This window comes from Euleptes europaea, chromosome 1, assembly GCF_029931775.1.
Source record: "Euleptes europaea isolate rEulEur1 chromosome 1, rEulEur1.hap1, whole genome shotgun sequence".
NCBI classification, from domain to species: domain Eukaryota; kingdom Metazoa; phylum Chordata; class Lepidosauria; order Squamata; family Sphaerodactylidae; genus Euleptes; species Euleptes europaea.
In genome coordinates, this window is record NC_079312.1 from 35,176,091 (window position 1) to 35,197,769 (window position 21,679).

At 42.9% G+C, this 21,679-nt stretch overlaps 1 protein-coding gene across 18 annotated transcripts in view; it reads right to left on the reverse strand.

The window, feature by feature from the left end:
• Positions 1-21,679, reverse strand: part of CADPS (calcium dependent secretion activator) — a 460,327-nt gene that overhangs the window by 98,549 nt on the left and 340,099 nt on the right. For all 18 annotated transcript variants that reach the window (XM_056867190.1, XM_056867189.1, XM_056867199.1 and 15 more), the window contains 3 exons: positions 19,618-19,724; positions 12,872-13,028; positions 11,504-11,645 (listed from right to left, as the gene is read on the reverse strand). In XM_056867190.1, coding sequence (XP_056723168.1) covers positions 11,504-11,645; positions 12,872-13,028; positions 19,618-19,724 — 406 coding nt within the window. The remainder of the gene's footprint in view (positions 1-11,503; positions 11,646-12,871; positions 13,029-19,617; positions 19,725-21,679) is intronic.

A 21,679-nucleotide genomic window follows, 5' to 3' on the forward strand; every position in this document is an offset into this window, starting at 1 on the left:
AATGCAGATGTTCACTCTGAGGTCCAAGCTCTAGTATCCTCTGTGCCATTAAAAAGATCTACACTTCTGTGATTGCAGTCTGGAACCCCACTGTGCTATACGTTAATGGCCTTACAAATTTATTGCAACGATTCTTTTTTCTGAATTTTCACGCAGTAATCATGACAATGATATGTGTAAATGATTCGGTGCATACATAATTTCATGTAACACATTTGTATGCCACCTTTCCAAAAACCCAAGCCTTTAAGGGCATAAAAAATCAAAATTGAACCCCTTTTAATATAAAATAACATCCCATTCCCAATACACACTCTCACTTAGAAGCAGAAGCAAGAGCAGCAATAAGAACATTGCTTAGGAACAACTTGGCATTTAAAGGATGGAAGGGTTGGCACTAAGGGGAATTTTTCACGGAGATTTGCTGCTGTTTTGACGCTGATTTGTGTCGGAGTCAAATTTATTCACTGCAGATCCGGCTTTTCCCTGATAAAGGTATAAAAGCCGTGTTATGTCAGTGGCAAACCAAACCCCTTCTGAGCCGTACTTTCCAGTAGAAGCACGTTTTGTTGCTTGGATGCCCATGAAAAAATGTTTGCTTCAGTTCCACTGTCCCTCCTCGTGACGTCTCCTTTCTCCTCCCCCAAGAACGGTGATTGGCTGGGGGAGTTTGGCGCTCGGACAAGAATACTGCCCCTTTTGCTGCCTGCCTGTCTAGAGTCCTGGCACTTCTCTCCCTCCGTCCCGGAGGCTGGAGGGCAGGCAGGCGGCACGCCTTCCCTGCCCCTCGCCCGGGATGGGCCTTGGAGCTGGGCCCACACCTCCAAGCCCAGGGGGATGTTGGACAGCTGCAGGGGGAGACCGGCGGGGCCACGCCATGTGCTCCTCGTGCGCTGGGGGTGATGGTGGTGGCAGCTCGGTCTAGGGCAGCTGGACCCGTGGGGGGATGTTTAAGGGAAGGGGCTGTTGGCCCCTCTACCCCAGCGAGGAGGGGGAATTTTTGAGAATTCGGATGGAAAAATGTGCATCCTGAGAGCGGAAAAACCAAGGCAAAACTCCCTCCCATCACTCTTCGGAAGAGGGGCGGCCAGCCTGCTCTGGGTCACCCTCCTCTCTCTCTCGATGCACTGTGGCTGGATCATGTCTGGCGCGCAAGCCAGGGGCCTTCTTTCCTCTCCCCCCCACCATGCCCCTCTACCCTACTGGGGAGCGGGGATTTTTGAGAAATCGGATGGGAAAAATGTGCATCCTGAGAGCGGAAAACCCAAGGCAAAACTCCCTCCCATCACTCTTCTGAAGAGGGGCGGCCAGCCAGCTCTGGGTCTCCCTCCTCTCTCTCGATGCACTGTGGCCGGATCATGGCCGGCGCGCAAGCCAGGGGCCTTCTTTCCTCTCCCCCCGCCATGCCCCTCTACCCCAGCGGGGAGGGGGGATTTTTGAGAATTCGGATGGGAAAAATGTGCATCCTGAGAGCGGAAAACCCAAGGCAAAACTCCCTCCCATCACTCTTCTGAAGAGGGGCGGCCAGCCTGCTCTTATCTCCCTCCTCTCTCTCAATGCACTATGACCGGCGTGCAAGCAAGGGGCCTTCTTTCCTCTCCCCCTCCGCCATTCCCACTTTCAGCTAAACACTTCTCTGGGCACATGGATGCAATTCCTGCCCCTCAATCCTGTCTATCATTAAAGGGCAATGGGTTCCACACCTATAGAAAATAGAGGGAAGCTTTGAGGAAAGCGCTGCCTTGCCCCCCCCCCCGCCCAATTTGGAATCTGACTGTTCCAAAAGCAGAACAGAGCGAGGGTGGAAGAAAAATGGAGAAGCCCAGAGGGACTGGTGCTCGTTTTTTGCGCTGGGGCTGGTGAACCGCACGAGGTAATCTGCTGGGCGGAGTTGGGGCGGAGCTGGGGGCAGGCATAAACAATGAGCCTTTCGGAAGGGGAGGCCTCCTGCAAAAAGGACAGACCAAACCGTTGTCAAATACAGCGTGCTTTGTTCCCATGAAAAACCAAAATTACATCGAGATTGACAGGGATAAATCGCGGCCATGAAAAAAACATTTAAATCGTGTGTTTTTTAGTCCGTGGCAAAACAGAAGCAAAATCTACCGTGAAAAATGCCCCTAAGAGATTATTTGTTAGGAAGGTATTCCATAGTTGGGACACCACCACAGAAAAGACTCCTGCGTTTGACTCACACAGGTGTGTAAAGACACCTAGGATAGGGTCTCAGGTTTTAATGGGTGAAGTTAGTAAAGGAGAATATTTTACCTGGAATAAATGTAATCTCTGCCAAATTGTAAAATGTAAAAATAATTATAAAACAAATCTATGATGCAGGAGAGATAAGAGAGCTTGAGGGGATTGATGGCAATTTGTGCATATGAAAAATGACTTGCTAATAACTATAAAAATTATGCCTCCCATTGGGACAGAGAACATAGATTCCAACACATCCACATGTGAACGTCACATGGCATAGCCATTTGTATGCTGGGAAACAACCTTTCACTTGTTGATGCTATTCACAGGTTCAATAGATCCAGCTATACGTATATAGCTGGATCTCTCAAACTTATTTGATAGATACATGTGAGAACATTTAAGGAAGCAGAACTATAATGGATTGTACCCATGGTGGTCACTAATAAAGTTAGCTTAAACAGCATTTTTAAAAGCAGTTTTCCCACAGAAGACTTTGTATATAGACTATATAAAGAGTATATCAGAAATAAAACATGTAGTTTATGTTAGTTATTTATACATTATCACTGAAACCAAAGACAATTTTTAATCATTCAAGACATGCATAAGAAGCTCCCTACATTCATTAAGAAACAGAGACTACTGTTCAAAAGCAAAAAATCATTATGCAGAAGTGTCTTATAAACAATGGAACAATGTTCCCAAATAAACAATGCCCCCAAATAATTTTAGTAACTGCAATCCACAACCTACTTGCTCCTGTGTAGGTAATAGGACTACTGTGTAATAAGAAAATTGACTGGCTCAGAGAACTGCACATTTTTAAAATTAATTTAAATCAATGAATTGAATGCATTTCTTATCCATACAATTTACTACTATTATCATTACCTAAAATGATATATATAACAACTTTTCAAGTACAGTTATACCATACATTTAAAAAATCTCTTTTCCAATCATGTTTGAGACATAGTTATTACAAAGAAGATTTTTATAGCAGAAAATGTTTTAAACATTTGGTATTATTGCATACACTCCATTTGAAGGACAGAGTCTTTCCCTTAAAAAATAACTCCTGTTGGTATATTTTGGTAATCTTTTTTAAAATAACGTACAGGGAAGAACAGGCTGCTTACCTGTAACAGTTATTCTTTAATTAGTCATCTGTGCAGTCACACATATAGGAACTTGAGTTTGCTTAGAGTATGAGCAGAACATTCTAGAGTTAGCCTTAACAGTTATTTCAGGCACTGACTTCACCCATCTTGAGGATAGGCAGTAGTACACATGCCTCAAGTGGGAAAAGAATAGACACCTATTGAGGGAAAGGTGGGCAGGTTGTATGGTTGCACAGATGACCATTCAAAGGACATCGTTTACAGGTAAGCAACACGGTTTTCCTCTTCATGGTCTCTGTACATCATACAATATGGAAAGAATAGACACCTGAGCTACTTAGAGGTGGGAGGAGGTGAGATCAGGAAAATAAGGCCTTGGTCACTGCCCAGTTGAAAGATTAATCCTGCCTCGCTCTGATGCTGAGGGCACAGTGTTCCAAAAACAGATGGTTGTGCCTAGATGGCGGCTCTGCACAATATAGGCACACAGTTGGTAAAAGTTGTGGAAGTGGCCACTGCAGCAAGGAAACATGCTGCAACTCAAAACACAATTAATCAACAAGACAGCCCATCTACTATAGTGCTGTGAAGAAACTTTCCATCATTTCTGTGAACTGCCATACCAAACCAGTTGGGGTGCTTTCAGAAGGCAGTCATTCTGTCTTCACAAAACACAAATTCTCCATGAACACCTAGCAAATGCAATGTCCACTGTCCAACTGGAAGAACAAAATTCCTGAGTAAGGTTAAAGAAGACACAACTTTAGGAAGAAAGATAACTTCAGGACAAAGGTCACCTTGTTCCTATGAAAAACAAGGTATGGAAAATTAGCCTTAAGGACACTTAGTGTGCAATCCTGAAGGGGGTGGTGGAGCCCCTTTACATTGCGGCATTGCTATGCCAATGATTTTGCTGGTGCGGCCCTATTAAGCACTATGGGAGATTTTCACAGATTTTCAATTTTTAAAATTTATTTATTTTGTGGCTGGAAAGCCTCTGTGGAAATGATGCAGTTGTGCTACTCCCAGCCACTCTGTATCCACCCCCCCTCAGGAACGGGCTGCCCACCCACTAATTCTCCAGACAGATGTTATTTGTTTATTTAGAAAATGTATGTATATGCCACCTCTTCAGAGACCTGCTGTTGTTATGGCAACAAGGAATGTAATCTTTAAAAACTGATATCAATGTCTCCAAAGGCACAAAGGATGCTTCATGAAAGAGGCCAGGATCAGCCCACAGATCCATAACGGAATAAGCTGCCTGGGGATAGAAAAGCATTAGCCCTGAAAGAGTCCTGAACTACTCCTGGTGAGTGATAGATGTGCATATAGTGCATTGACATGGAGTCCCAGGCTGGCAAGTAAATGAAGAGTAGTCTGAAGCAGATGCAAGAGAGAAGTAGAGGAGTCCATTGTCGGAAGCCGATCATCCAAGTAAGGGTATATAGATACCCCAGTGATGTAGAGATGCCAATGGCACTGCCATGGTTTTCACAAAAGCTCTGGGGGCTGTTGAAAATCTCAGCGGGAGGACTCGGGAGGTGGTAAGAGCTCCTTCCCTGGAGGTTTTTAAGCAGAGGCTAGTTGGCCATCTGTCAGCAATGCTGATTCTATGACCTTAGGCAGTTCATGAGAGGGAGGGCATCTTGGCCAACTTCTGGGCATGGAGTGTGTGGGGGGGTCACTGGGGTGTGGGAGGGAGGTAGTTGTGAATGTCCTGCATTGTGCAGGGGGTTGGACCAGATGACCCTGGTGGTCCCTTTCAATTCTATGATTCTATGACTTTATATTGGTAATGACAGTTCCCAATGGTGAAATGGAAATACTTCCGATTCTGAGACCAGATGAAAATATGGAAATATGTGTTCTTTAAATCTATAGATGCAACCCCCAACCCCCATGAGAAACAGGAAAAGATGACAGAAAGATCGTTTCAGTGGGTAGCTGTGTTGGTCTGCAGTAGAAAAGTTAGAATTGAGTCCAGCAGCACCTTAGAGACAAGATTGTCAGGGTATAAACTTTCGAGAGTCAAAGCTCCCTTCATCATAGAAAGACACACCATTCAGACCTTCTTTGGATGGGTGAAATGCTTAACTCCCCTAAGGTCTAGTTAAGTGGCCCTGTCTTTCCTCAGAACTGTGAAACAGCAGGAGTAGAAGACTGCTGTGAGCTGAGCAGAGGAAACAGGTTCAATGGCATCCTTCTGTATAAATGATGTGTCCCCTTCCAAAAGGGTATGGTTGGTGCCCTTCTGTGGTAGTGCTAAGACCTCTTTGAAAGATTTGTGTTATAGCTGTAGCAACTTCTATTGCGTATCCTGTGCGATCCATAGTTGAAGCTGCATGCACTGTCAAATTGCAATGGCATTATGCCTGACCTGCAGCCCATCACATCTTTGGAGGTATGTAATTGTTGCTCTAGCCTGGAACATAGTGGGAGGATCCTTTTATCTCAAGTGAGGAACATTTTCTCCCAGAGCAGGCACTGACACCTGGCTGTACACATCAAGTAATTAGTGACTCTAAAGAAAAGCCCTGAAGAAGAATAGATCTTCCTGACCATGTTGCCCAAAGTCAGCTATTTTGCCCTACAGGAGTGGGTATGGTCACGGGTTTGCCCTTCGGTTGGGACACCACCCACCACAGCTGGAAAACAAGAATGAGCAATCATCCAGCTAAACTTTATAATGTTTTGAGCCTTCTAGTTGTCAGTGGCTTGAAGAATAATTTGGCTCACGGATTCTTAACCACTTGCAAAAGTGCTGGTAGCATGGCTAAAGTAATGGATGAGTCCACTAACTGGAAAATGGGGTCATTGGTTGTTTGACTTCCAGATAAGGTGCTACAGCCATGCAAATGTCTTGCTCTGAGTAAAGCCTCAGAGATTCTGCTGGGGAAGCTGGCTTGTTACCAGACACCACTGATGTAGGAGAGGAATCAGAAGCCTTGTCAGAAGCATCAGAATCTGACACATCCTCTACTGCTGACCAAAGAACAATCAGAGGGCTGAGGAGTAGTCTTGGTAAGAGTTTTGAATTAGAATCCCAGGATGAGAACACATGACAAGATTTGAAGGTTCAGGATGTACAAGAGGAAGACAAAAGGCTTGACAAACAGACATCTGAGGAAGAGCTCAGCATAATCTTGTGGCTGGATTGGTTCCACATGAGTCAGTGACATCTGAGTCATCTATATATCCACTGGCCTTGATACTGCTGCAGTTGGTCCCGATGGAGGATTTTTGGTGTCAGTCCCAATCCATGAAGGGGAAAGTCATGAAAAAGACTGAACAGACTATCTGTCCCCGCTGTGCTGATAATATGTCTCTTCAGAGCTCTGATCATAGTAATAGCAAGGTAAGTATGAGTGGAGAGGGCAGTGGGAGTGATAACAGACTAGATGATAATGATCTCAGTCACAGTACCAAAAGCCTCTGGTATCATAGCAATGCTATTATGCCGTTTCAGGGGAGAAGCTCAGGAAGGCACAGTATGACTCTGGTGACCAATCTTAAGACCAGCTGCTGGGGGGTGGGGGTCAATACCTTTGGGGAGAAGACAGCTGCATAACTTAAAATGTATCTTCCAGCTGGCCTGTAGAGACAGAATCCAAAAGCTGCACTTCTGAGAAAGCCCAAAAGCTGGTGTGTGCATGTGTGTCATTTGGCACAGATATAATATTTTGGAAATGATCCAGAATTAGAACCGGGGTAGGGTTAGAGTCTCAGGTCCATCAGTACCAAAAAACAACAGACTCAGCCCATGAGATGGGGGAAGAGCCGTTACATGTTGACAACGCTCATTCTCAAATAGTACCTCTAAGGTGGGAAGAACAGTTCCTTTTCGCTTAATTCGTAAAATTCAGTCAACGAATACTAGAAACTATGTTCCTCAACCAGGTAAAATGAGTACAGAGAGTGCTCGTCTCTGCTGGGGAGTTTACTGCAACAATTTTGACAGCATTTAAAGGCAACACAAAGGGCTATAGATGAGAGGAAGAACACAGACACATCCAATATCAAAGCTCAGGCAAAAGGAGAAGTCACAACCAATCCAAATTCACAGTGTACAGAGGCTGGAAAACAAAGAAACAGACAAAAGTGTAGCTCACAAATTCCAGACAAAGGTCTAAATGACACTGGTGCTGCAGAAATCGAAGAAAAACTGAGCCAGAAGGCATGGCTCCACTCACTTGAGGCATGAACACTACCGTCTCTCCTCAAGATGGGTGGAATCAGTACTACATCTAACTTTTAAATTTCACTCTAGAAACTTCCATTTGATACTCTGTGCAGCCTTCAGTTTTTATGTATGTGTGATGCACTGAGGCCAGAAAGAATAATAATTAATACTGAACTGCAGGAAATCTGTAAAATAGATATCCGAGAACTTCAGGGGCCTTGATCTATGAATGGAACACGAAGCTTCCCATGTTCTTCTATGTTCCAGAAGTCGCTTCTGACCCCTTGAGCATGCTGAATCTTATACATGTCCTCACGCTATTTAGCACAGAAGAGGTGAATGGTGATGACTCCAGGAGTATGCGTCCTAGCAGTACCTAGTGGTGTAGAGAGTGCAGCGTCTGCCTCTAGTAAAGGACTGCCGGTTGATCATAATAAGATTGGTCTCAGCTTCTACGGGAGAGTTGTGATAGGAGCACTCCCTAGACCCTTCCCTGGAGAAATGTCGGCTCATCAGTGGATGAGATGACATTGATGGAAGATTCTTTAATCTGGTCCTCAGAAATTGAATCTTTGTACTGTACTTCAGCAATCTGTACCACAGTAGAGAAGGGTGTTGGTGCTGGAAAGGCAGACAAGAATATTTACAAACTGGGCACAACTGAGGAGTACACAGATTGGTGAAGAGTTACAGTGTTCAGGGGACCCTTGAACAAAGTTGGAGGAATAGGCAGGGAGCCTAGTGTGGACACCAGAACAGAAGAGGAAGTCTACTTCCTACAGTCCTTATCCTTCTTAGGGTCTACCACAGAAGAGGAAGGCTTGGAGTTACAGAGATATTTAGAGCTGATGGGATGAATCCCTGCTGAAGGGGAGATAGCTGTTTTTGAAGGTGGAATCAAAGGTGACTTACACTTGGTTTTGAGGATGTGATTGATGGGAGGTGGTGTCCACTGGTGTTGAGAGGGAGTGCTTGACAAGACCTGACAAGAGAGTCAGTTCCAACCAGCTTGTTCAGTGCATTTCAAACAATGGGGACAGGAATACAGGAAGTATTTCTTCACACAATGCATATTTAAGTCGCGGAACTCCCTGCCCCAGGATGTGGTGATGGCTGCCAACTTGGAAGGCTTTAAGAGGGGAGTGGACATGTTCATGGAGGAGAGGGCTATTCATGGTTATTAGTAAAAATGGCTGCTAGTCATGATGCATACCTATTCTCTCCAGGATCAGAAGAGCATGCCTATTATATTAGGTGCTGTGGAACACAGGCTGGACAATGCTGCTGTAGTTGTCTTGTTTGTGGGATTCCTAGAGGCACCTTGTTGGCCACTGTGTGAACAGACTGCTGGACTTGATGGACCTTGGTCTGATCCAGCATGGCCTTTCTTATGTTCTTATGACCTAATGTTCTTCTCCCAAATACTGGAGACACTTGATGGAACTGTCAGTAATATGCAACTTGCACCCACAGGAAATGCAGCACTTAAAGGTAGTCATCCATGTCATAATCAGGGGTGAAAAGAAAGGTGGGAAGAAAAGTGGGAGGGAGAAAGAGAGAAAACCCCCACTGGTCCCCCAAGACTCATAGGGAAGAAAGGTCTTGGGACAGAAAAAGAGAAGAAAAAAAGTAAAAAACAGATTTTCTTCTCTACTTTTTGGGGGGAGGGGCGGTAGGAAAAATGAGTAAGCTACTGAGGTGAGACAGAAAAGTTCCTCAAGATGTCTCCACTGAGGCAAAGAACTTAATAGGAAGCATGGCTCTGCCCTCTCTGAGCATGCCTGTTACTGTCTGGTGCTAATGGGTGGAACTAGTGCTGAAAAATCTCTTTCACCTTAACTCAAAAGGTTTCTCCGATTTGAATCTGCACGTGCTTCCATCAGTGTAATGCACAGAGACCATGATGAACTACAGAATACATTCAATGCATGTAATACATTCATAAAAGCATTTTCTAATGGGAAAAATCTATTTCACAGGGGTTGACGTTTGAACGCAAGAGGTGATGAAGTTGGGGGGGATTACTTAACCCTTCCTCCATACAAATACCTCCAAGATGTTTTTGCCCCAGCTGCTGATCTGGGCAGTTTTGCTGCAGGCAAAGGTCGTGATCGAGTTGATAGGCATTGGTGCAGAGCTGTGAAAGGGCCAGGAGCGAGGGAGAAATAGGGTGCTGTGCAACCCCGTTCCTTTGATCGCTGATGTTCCAACTCTTGTGGGGGGAAGGGAAGCTATGGCAATTGCCTCAGTCCTTCCCTCCAGTGATGGAAGATGACACAAGGGGGTGGAGCAACCACCTTCTTTTGGTAGCATCCCTCCAGGAGAGGGAGGCTCAACAAGCACTCTTGCATTCAAAGCTAAAAAAAAGAATTGTGGCACCTCAAAGAGTCATTTTTGTTTTCATTTTCATTATAAACAACATTTGTTTTCTTTTCCAAATGTAGGCTCTGGTAGGCCTTTTTTTGAAGGCATATGATGGGGGAGAAGAATTGTGGGGGGGCTCTTGACATTGAATCTTATGGCCTCTTGACATAGAATCATGGCCCTTGAACTGCATTCACATGATCCTATGCATTTCTACTCAGAGGTAAGTCCCACTACGCTACTTAGTCTCAGGGAAGTGTGGGCAGGATTTCACCCAATAATTACTTCATGAATTATTTTGTTCATTATGCTGTGAATCTGCTCCTCAGCTTGCAACCAACTTCTTTAAGTTAAAAGATGAACGTCTGCCTGCTAGAAGATTTAACAAAGCCTTTTGGGCAACTCTGCTTGACTTTCAGTAATAAATCCAGAGGAATGCACTGAATGTTTTGTGTGACTCATAGGAGACAGAAAAGGTGTTCAAATCATGGAAAAGAAAATAAAGATGAAAATAACCTAACATGTAGATTGAGTCAAGTACTGACAGATTTACTACAGTATATGTTTATGGGAATTTGGGGTGGAAGAGAGGAAGAGACTTGCTGTTTAAAGTACTGCAAGGCTCCGCCTTGGTTGAACCAGGCTAACCTATCTAACCTACTTGAATTTGTATTCATAGGGCAGGGGGAGTTAGCTGTGGTGAAGAGGCTAAAGAGGGGGTCATTCATCTGTGGGCAGCCCAAGGGGACTTTATGCGATCCTGAGTGAGGGGAGGTTCTGGATCTCCTGGAATTCCTACCAGTGTCACAAATGCTTCCAGTTGCCTCCTTGGTCAATGGTTTATTTTATTGAGTATTTTAAAAATAATAAGCCATCTTTCCCATAATGGCTTACATTGGCCTACATAACATATTCCAACAGAGCATATAAACACGCATCAAAATAAAAAAATCGAAACAAAAAAATGACAACTAATATTGTGGAGGGACTGGACTTTATAGCTGGGTAACAGGAAACAGGTGTTGTAGTAGAAAATAGCAGTTGGTTACCAAACCCGACTAGAATTTATCAACCTTGGATCCAAGAATTGACAGCAACGTGGAAAGAAGCCACAGCCACCCTGAGCCCGGCTACACTGGGGGAGGATGGGGTACAAGTCAAACAAACAAACAAACAAATAAATAAATAAGTGGCCACCATGTTGCTGTCAAGAATTGACATTGTTATGCTGGCTCATAAGTAGTTAGCTTAGTGAAAAATCTTACATAATACTTGGATAGGCAGGCAGATAGGTGAACACAAATGTTTAGATTTGGGCTGCTAATCCCAGTAGTAGACTATTAAGAAGTACAAGAACCAAGAAAATGACAGGATTTTCATTCACCCCAATAGTTTCGTTCCCAAACAACTAATTTAAAAAAAAGTTTACTCTGCAACCTCTTAGTTTATTTAAACTCTGAACTTTTAAAAAGCCTTATTACTTCCGAACTTTAAAAAGGTCTTATATTCTTAGCACTCAATCAAAAAATATAAGGTATTCATACAGTATCCGTTCTAGTATTTCACTGATTCATGTGCGCATGACTCCTCTTGTACCCGAAAACTCCGGTTGTATCAAAGGAAGTTTCCTTACTTTACTGGCTCCCACGACTCCCGCTCAAAGCCCCTGTGAATTGATTGTGCAATTGAGGATTCCATGAGATCCACATATCTAACAACAAGCGGAGCGAACAGGTCTTGGAGATGCTTGTGGTATTTTCCATTGCATAAATTATCTAGGATAAATAGATACAAGTATAAGAAATTTCTTACAGCAATCAACAGTTGCGTTTCTTGCACAGTATATGTTTTGAGCATAACTTGGTTGAACGATATTATTCAAACAGCAAAAGTACTGTCAGATAATAGATTTTCCCCCATCAAACCACAGACTTTCACTGATTGCAACCAACTTTATCACGTTATGATAAAGAATGGCACTGTTAGAGTATTTCAGTGACAATCTTGTTTCTTGCTTGGTTTGTTTCTGAGGCAGTAAATATAAACTGACAAAGATTTTTTTTTTTCTGAGTGGTTTAGGGACTTGTTTACACTATCTTCCTCTACAAGTCTGATTTCAAAAACAACAAGAGAACTTGGTTCATGCATAGCTTCTTCTTGAAACTCTTTAATTCTCATAGATTATGATGGGTAGCTGTGTTAGTCTGTCTGTAGCAGCAGAAAAGAGCAAGAGTCTAGTAGCACCTTAAAGACGAACAACATTTCTGGCAGGGTATGAGCTTTCGTGAGTCACAGCTCACTTCTTGAAGAAGTGAAATTTTGTTAGTCTTTAAGGCTGCCAGAAATTTTTTTAGTCTTTAAGGTGCTACTAGACTCTTGCTCTTTAATTCTCATGTTAGCTATGCAAAAGACTCTGATCCAACTTACACTTCCAAAAATATATATAATTGCCGACACCCATTACTTCATTTAACTCCTTGAAAGACCATATTCTATTTTGCACCAGGCTAAAAGAATTATGATTCACAACTGAACTGGTTGTCTGCTCCTCTCTAGTATAGTTTTGGACACTACAAACAAGCACTACCAGATTTTGTTTTCCACAATTGGCTTGCAGAGTTTGTTTAGTGATGCCAACACAGGTTGTATATATTCCCTGCAAGATCTTCTGGGACATTAGAAACATGATCACCAGCTGACTGCAGCAGGGTCGGCACAGTAAGTTGGAGCTGCTCAATTACATATTGCTTTCAGAATGGCATTAGGAAGGGTTGACACTGCATTGGTTAATGTCTGGGTCACAGCTTCCTGAATCTGAATAAATAATAATGCAGTCCATTTAAGCATAGTGAGGAAGCTAAAATGATTGTTGAAGGACTCTTTCCCGTGCTACTGATCCTCCACAGGGATCAGGGAAACCTTGAAAGAGATTGCAATTAACACAACAGTTTTCAACTACTAAGTAACACAACATTTACATGGTCAAAAATACTATACATACAGTCATTACGGAGGGAATCATTGAGAAGTTGAAATAGTGGAAAGCTGTCCCAGGTATCTGGGGGCTGGACTTCTAGTGCGGCATCCATATCCACCGCAAACAAAGAGAGGAAGGTTTCCGCATGTTCAACCATTAAGTCTGACCACCAAGCAAAGGCCTTTAAACATAGGGGTGGGGGGGAAGCGAGAAAGAGATTAGTGTTATCCAAAATCCCAGTAAATTTCGTCTGTGTTCAATAGGCATTAACAATAACTAATATGCATCCTATGGAAAACTAGCTTTATTGTAAAGAGAACAGCATTGAAAAAGGCTAGCGTACTGTGTATGTGGTATAAACTGCAATCCTTAAGCACCTGCTACTTTTAGGCAGGATCTTCTCAAGGACTGTGGAATCAGAACTGTACTAATCTTCTATATATCTGTAACACAACAGATATGTGTCTGTTCAGTTTACAATAACCCACATCATTCATTTTGGATCATGCTATTTACTAGCGGGATAAACTAGTTCTTTGTCTAAAATATAGAAATCTGGGAGTTTCTTCACTGTGTTTGTGGGTTTTCTGTTTTTCTCTCCCACAATGCTTTCAGAGGTTTAGGAGGATTCCTAATTACCACATGAAAATTGCAGTGGCATGGGTATTTAGTAGCCCTAAAACAACCACACTAAAATTCAAAGTCAACTACTGGACAAAGAATCTACAGCACCTTTATTTTACAAATCTAGGTATTCAATTCAAGCTGGTTTGCACCATTACATTAGAAAGCATTTGAGCTTTAATCGGTTTTTGAATAATGCCATTATAAAATCCATCCACAATCAAGCTTGAACTTGACTATGGAAGGAAATAAACCTAGGGTTGAAAACCAAGAAATATCAGTGAAGTAACTCATTGTCATGCACATGGGTCCTTAGGAATTCACTGTGCAGCTTCTCTGAAGTGACATTCACATCATTCATGACTCAGATGTGAATGTGTTTGGAACACATGCATGCGTGTTTAAAATCACTTCTGGCTTAGGAGCATGCAGTATGAGTGGCGCTGTCAACAGAACCTGGTGCATTAATTCTTAAGCAACATGAATACTACTCAACAGGCTAGTGTTTATACATGCTAAGAAACAATTTAGTATTTGCGGGGGGGAATTAAGAAATTTGAAAAATAAAGTAAGGAGACTAAATTAAAAAAAATAAATTATCATAATGTTAATTACGTTTGACTAATTTTAAAAAAAAAGATTATGATGGGTAGCCGTGTTAGTCTGTAGCAGTAGAAAAGAGCAAGAGTCCACTAGCACCTTAGAGACAAACAAAATTTCTGGTGGGGTATGAGCTTTTGTGAGTCACAGCTCACTCAAGGAAAACTGCAAAAATTTATTTTTCTTAACTTGGTTTTTTTTAAAAAGTATAAATTAACAGTGCATTCCTGAGATCTGAGGGCGAAAGCCCTTAGGAAGTCAGGAAGGCGCCGCACCGGTGTCTGGGCCCCCTGCACTGGTGTCCGGGCAGCTAATGCCTGGATGCTGGTTGTGGGTTGCTGCCATGGCAGCGCCAGGCCAGGATGCCGAAGGGACTTTCCGGCGGCATACAAACGCTGTCAAAGGCCATGACGGTGTTCCGGGAGGCGTTCCCGGGGCGTTATGGCACTGGGCTGGGGGCGGGAATGCCTTTAGGCGGCCTCCAAAGCCCTTTTGGCCCTGGAATGCCCCTTTTTATTTTTGGCGAAATATGCCACCTAAAAGGATTGCACGGATTTTTGGCACCAGGAGGAGGTTTCGGCAGGGCCAAAACCTCCTTTGGAGGCAGCGCAGCCACGTTGCCTCCTAAGCCCGGCGCAGGCATTCCACTTAGGAATGCACTGTCAGTTGTATAAGTAGGGTCAGGGCAGATGTAATCCTATCCCTATGTGACAGATAAATCCAGTCCTTGGGTTGGGGAACAGCAAACTATTACTTTCTTCAAATGTCCACATTATTACAGAATTCTGCAATTAAAAGCCTGTATCCATAAGACAGAAAAAAAAAGAACAAATCCTTCAGAAATTCAGAAGAAAGGAGCACGGTCATTTTTGAAGAAAAACTCTTCATTCTGAAGTAGCACTCACTCAACAGCTCAAGGAGCCTGTTCATAGGCAGAGCTATCATCCTTTATTCACAGTACGCCATTCCTTTCTCAAAGTGGGAAAAGTAACATGGCTGTCCTCAACAATGCCTTTAAACAGAATGAAGCTCCAATGCCATCTACTTACCTGTTTTGTTATACGCCTGAAAGGAAAGTAACCTCCCTAACCACCATACCTATTATTATTTACCTTACCCCATGGAACACATGTATATATGTATGTCTTCAAGGATGTAAAATACATATATACAAATTCTTACATACATACACACACATATATATGGAGAGAGAACTGGAATATTGAAAACTGATGATACTAATATCTTATACTAGTGCCTTATATAAAATCCCTACTACTTAGCTTTGGAGCGGAAACAAAGTTTAATAAACATGAAATAAATGGCACAGACTTAAAAAAAATTGTTTACACAGACATAAACCAGGTTATAAAAAACTACTTTAGGAGTTCTTAAGGACTTGTACATGCTGTGATATTTTACACCCTCCCCTTCTGAACAGTAGATTCCTATAGAACATTTATGTGTTTAATTTATATCATACTTTTTGACAATGAAGTCCTCATAGAGAATTTCGACATTTTAAAAATATAATAATAAATTGCTTTTAAATATCTTTGTTTTCAAAAATAATTGGCCACGGGTTAAGAGGCTGCCAAAGAAAGCCCAAAGACCTTATTCACTTGGAGCTCATTGTATGCAAGTTTTTGGATTCCTGCCATATTAATAAAGATCAGTTTCTTTGTTGTTCTACTGGGTTTTGTTGTTGTTGGTAATTGTTAAATTCCAGGGTGTGGGTAACAGTGTTACTACACATTGGTTTTGATTTATAAAACCTGAAATGGGCCTTTTTTTGTTTAATGAACTACCTCCTTCCCCAATATAATGTTACCATCCTTAAGGGCTGCATTACTCTATAGTCTGTTCCCACATTACTTGGGTAATGTTAGACCATGAGTTTCACATGAAAAGAGATCTCAATATGGTTATTTCCCTTTCTAGTAGGGTTGCCAAGTCCCCCCTTGCCACCGGCGGGAGCTTCATGGTGGTGGGGTGTGGGGGTGATCAGCACAATAACGTCACTTCTGGGAGGTTTTGGGAGAATGTGCTAGAGTGTCCCTGTCACTTAAACCCGAAAGTGATGTTAATCCCCCCTTCAGCTGGCCCGCTTCTGCTTGTCGGCCAGCTGAGGAGCGGCAGGCAGCCCCCTTAATTGGCAGGTAATTACCTGCCATTACCTGGTATCTGGCAACCCTACTTTCTGGTATTGTTCTATGTGGCAACTCCGGCATATGGGGCACTGGTCATATTCAGGCTCTGACCACCAGTTAATGAACTAAGTATTACCAATCCATAGTTAGAATTGCTTTGGTATCCTCCTGCATTTATACCAAAGTTATCTTGCTACGAATGCTGCTAGAATGATCCAGTCCTTAAGCAAACCTAAATCAGAAATCATATTTCTGTTTATTACAAAACCTGTGCTTCAAAGTCATTGCCTTTAGGTTTCATTATTATCGAATAATTACAGATCTCTGAGTCTTGATAAGGGATATACAAAACATGATACCGAAGTGAGAAACAACATTATTTTCCTTAAACAAGCCACCACAGTTCACAGAAATATGTCCTTTCTGAATTACTCATAGCTTCCTAACCACATGAAAATAGATGTTGCTTCACTCCTCAATAATGGATAATTTCTCTCCATATATAAATATTGTATATTCTGGAACAATACACACAATGAACAAAATTATAAAAGGGCTACTGTTACTGTCTAATTGTTTTGCTATTCATTTCCGTTACCAGCAGGGTGAACTAGAGATCAGGTGTACGCTGAGCCACAGAGGTAAACAACAGGCTGAGGAAAGAGTCCAGGCAGGTAGGACAAGTGCTGGGATGTAACTGCAGTGCTTGTAAAAATATACCCATTGCTACATGCATGGGCTGGAGAATTTCCCCCCACATTGACCCTGTCATGTAGGGCTACAGTTCCACAAGCAGCTCCATCTGAGGTTGCTGTTACATTCCTTGGATCAAAAGTTACAAAGCAAGGATGACCCAGGTAAGATCCCAATCAGGAAACATGGCACCGAGAGGGCATGCACGGAATATGACAGGAGGTGACTCGTTTCATTCAGTTTAGTCACATACCTCTTTCCCCTGCCAGGATCATCCAAGATTGAATGAACAGTAGAAAAACAGGGAGGAAATTTAAATATGTAATCAGGCATTAGTTGGGATTTGTGGATTGCTGCGCACTAGAAATAAATTAGTTTTACTCTGGTTTTATTCAACAATGGAGTTATGTTATTTTATGTTTAACTGGTGAAATTATTTATATTAAAACTGTATCTAATCAATATAGACATGTCATTGAGAAGGCACGCAGAAAATAGGGAATTAATGCTAGCAGTGTTAAAAGTTATAAACGAAGGATTGTTTTATCTGAATTTTTAGAAGGATTATTTATAAAAAAAAGGTTATTACAAACCACTGCATTTTCAAAAACAACAACACTGGATATGATCTTACATGCTAGCAAACTGCATACAGGCAACAAAACTACACATGCGGGCTGAAATCCTCACCCCATATGATAGCAGATGCGTGTTAACTGCTCAGTGGTCTGAAAGTCATCTGTTCCTTAACCTATGCACTTCAATCCTAGCAAGGCTCTGAGCTAGCTACATTTGCCTTCACTACATGTGTATGTAGGCAGTGTCAGTGGTGGTGCATACTTTGCAACTGCAAAGTGATTCAGTGTGCTGGCATGTGGGGACTAGTTGGCCGACTCCATGCTTACTTGCTAGCCAGCCCTTCTCATCAGCTGGGTACAACTGGCATAGCTTTGCCCCACCTTCACTGGCTCCTAGAGCCCTAAGAGGCCCATTAATTCCTATGTAAGTGTGTGGGAGGGGTCCTGTCCATCTCTCTGGGCTGCATAACAGTCCTTGTAAGCCACAGCAGCAGAGGAAAGAACAAGACACAACACAGCCATAATAATGGTTGCGACACTACAGGGGCAGGTACTAGCTGTGCCCTTACACTAGTGCTTGGGGCCCTGCCAACTGATTGTATGACTGGTGGGTAAAAGGTAAAGGTCCCCTGTGCAAGCACCGGGTCATTCCTGACCCATGGGGTGACATCACATCCCGTCGTTTTCTAGGCAGACTTTGTTTACAGGGTGGTTTGCCATTGCCTTCCCCAGTCATCTTCCCGTTACCCCCAGCAAGCTGGGTACTCATTTTACCGACCTTGGAAGGATGGAAGGCTGAGTCAACCTTGAGCCGGCTACCTGAAACTGACTTCCGTCGGGATCGAACTCAGGTCGTGAGCAGAGCTTGGACTGCAGTACTGCAGCTTACTACTCTGCACCACGGGGCTCACTTGTATGAGTGGTACTCATGAGAAAACTACTTCCTCTTTTAAGACTGGTATTGAACCAATTGCTCCTTTGTTGTGGTGTATTCTGGCTATAAACAAAATGATGCTCGTTTCTGTCTGGCACAGCTTTTAATGTATACTTAAGTTCCATAAACCGCTAGATGTCTATAGAAAACCTGATGTAATCTGGGAAGCTGTCAGCTCAAATAGTGTTAGTTCATTATTATTGATTTCCAGCATGTATAGCATGGCTTTTGCAAAATAAGTTTTTTTTTAAAAAAACACACACCTTAAATTGAAGGCATTTTATGTTGCAGCTAGTCAACTGTTTAAAAAACGTATGGCCAAATTCTTCTGTCTCTAACAGTCATGAACACAGGAATTGTTCACTGGAACATGGTTCCTGAAGAGTACCCATGGAGGAACCCACACAGCAACAAAAATTGTGTTGAACTGCAAAATCGATGTGGATTTTGCAAGAAAGACCCATAAAACAAGAGAAGTCAGGAATCCTGGCAGTGGATATCTCCTAAGGAACCTTGTGGCTTTTGTTTTCTGACATGGATTTTGCAATCTGACACAAGGTTTTCCACAGTAGTTCCTTTATATGTAATCGTCCGTGGAATGTGTGGTGGAATACTTCCCAAGAACAGCCTCTGGGCATAAGAGGGTAGAATCGACCATACATTGTTTTAGTTTTAGCTCCGTCTAATGTGTCCTGCACAGTGGGACTCTTGGCTCTTGGAGAGCCGCGTTTGCAATTACCAACAACCAAAAAAGCCATATTTACTTCCATCCCTAACATCAACCTCAGGGAGGCTCACAGCTTCCCCGTTCCTCCAGCAGTGGCTGTTTCAAGGTGGGAACTACCTGCCAACCCCCGGGCAAACGACTTGCCCCCTTTCCTGAAACACGGGGCAGGTGCCATTTGGGGATAATGCTGCTCAGAAGAGCCTCAGGTGGCATGTCAAAGAGCCACAAGTGGCTCCCAAGCCATTGAAAATCACTGGTGTATAGTATCTTTCGTACTTTAATAACACTTTTAGATATCTTTCTCTGCAAGGTTATTTTAGTCATATGTTAACTTTATTTGGGGAGACTGATCGGTTTTGCGTTGCTCCATGTTCACCCTATGATACAAAGAATTAGTAGCACAATAAGCATAGTGGTACCACAGATCCCAGCTCACAAAACCATTTTAGACCATTCCTGCTCACCTCCGCATGGTGTTCTTCATTCTGTTGTAGAACTTCAATGACCAATTCTGCCAGGCGAATTGTGTCTTCTAGCTTTTTGGCAGGGGTGACTAACCGACCTACATTTTCTGTAGTACAAGAACTTGAATTAAAATGGAGTGAAACAGGATAAACTCAATGTAAGGCCAACAGATTAGGTGATTTAAAAAAAAATCCCAGAATAATTAATAATAGCAATTTAAAAATCTACATCATGCAAGGATTAAAGTGCTGTGTAGTTAGTACTGAGCAAACCATAAAGCCACATTTGTTGTTATATTATGGAAACAGTGCTCCAGCTTAGCATTCAAATATGCAGTACAAATTGTTTTACTTTGCACTGATATGATTGCAATTAAGTGGTTGAAATGAGACATTTACATTTCCTAGAGACAGCACCTTGTTGTAACAACTGCACAGAGAACGTTCTGTTTCACAATTTATGCAGATATGAGCCACAAATCAGATCACTAGACTGAAACTAATCCACCTTGGTTTATGCTATCTTAAATCTATGTTATCAGGAGCAGTAGGGTAGGTCATATGCTCTGGGTGGTGTAGGAAGCAGCTTCTTCCTAAAAGAGCTAACAACCTCTTGGTACTAGAATCATCATGCAACGTGTAAACATATGGTCTAGTCAGTTACTATATAATAAGGAATTGCCTCCTAACATAACTTCTACTACCCTCCAGTGTGTACCAGGATGCTCATCCAACAGTACTAAATAGGCCCTTTGTACTCAGCCTTCAAAATGCAAATACCAATTCAATCATATGTCTGGACTGAGCATGATTATAGGGCTGCAAAGATGAGTTTCACCAGGACTTGAGGTCTTCCAAAACTCTACTACCCTAAGTATCTGCTTAGGGTTGCCAACCTCCAGGTGGAGCCTGGAGATCTCCCAGAGTTACAACTGATTTCCAGACTGTAGAGATCAGTTCTCCTGGGAAAAAATATGGCTGATTCGGAGGGCAGACTCTATGGGATTATACCCCACTGAGGTCTCTTCCCTCCAAACCCTGCCCTCCGCAGGCTTCACACCCAAACCGCCAGGAATTTCCCAACTTGGGAGTTAGCAACTCTAATCCCATTCCCCTTCTCATCTGCTCATGCTCCCTTCTCACATCTCCTGGAGTGTAGTAATAGGCATAATGGCCATTTTCAGTAGCTACTGGCCTCGCAATAGTTCCTTCTAGAGATTTTTGATAAGATGGTCCAGGCAATTTACAGAGGGTTGCTTCATCAACATTCTGAGAGGGCTCCTCCGTCTTTAAGAGGCACGTAGAAGCAACATTTCATAATGGGTCACTTTTCCTATCACAATGTTGCTGAGATACTGGGGGTGGGGTGAGTGCAATGCTCAAATGACAGAACCATTTCAAGCACCTGGTGCTGCTGCACCAAATTTTCCAGGGGATGAACATTTCTGGTGCAAAAGAGTGGACTTGGGAACTTGAAATAGTCCTTGAAAGAGCAGTGACTCCTTTCAGGTTAGTTTGCTGCTGTTCACAGCCCCTACACACAGCTGCTCGACTACCAGATTTGTTTTAGAGTGGCCTTTGTGCTTGCAGCGTTGACATCATCACACCACAGCAATCAGATTTGACTAGATGATAACATCATTGTTTCTAGGAGGAAGGCCAACTTGAAACAAAAAACAACAACCTGGTGCCAGACGAGTAGCTGATAAAGGCACACTTTGGATTGCAGTTGCAATGGCAATTACTTAGGGTTGCCAGCTCTGGGCTGGGAAATACCTGGAGATGTTGGGGGCGGAGCCTGAGGAGGGTGGGGTTTGGAGAGTCCAATTGCTAAAGTGGCCATTTTCTCCAGGTGAACTAATCTCTATCAGTTGGAGATCAACTGTAATAGCAGAAGATCTCCAGCCACCACCTGGAGGTTGGCAACCCTACAGTTACTAGAGAGCAACATGCCAGAGAAGGGAGCACTTAAAGTGTATCAATGTGGTGATGTTGGTGAATCTTTTGCAACCCCCACCCCTGAGAAATTATTGAAGGAAAACATATTTCAGGGGATATGTGT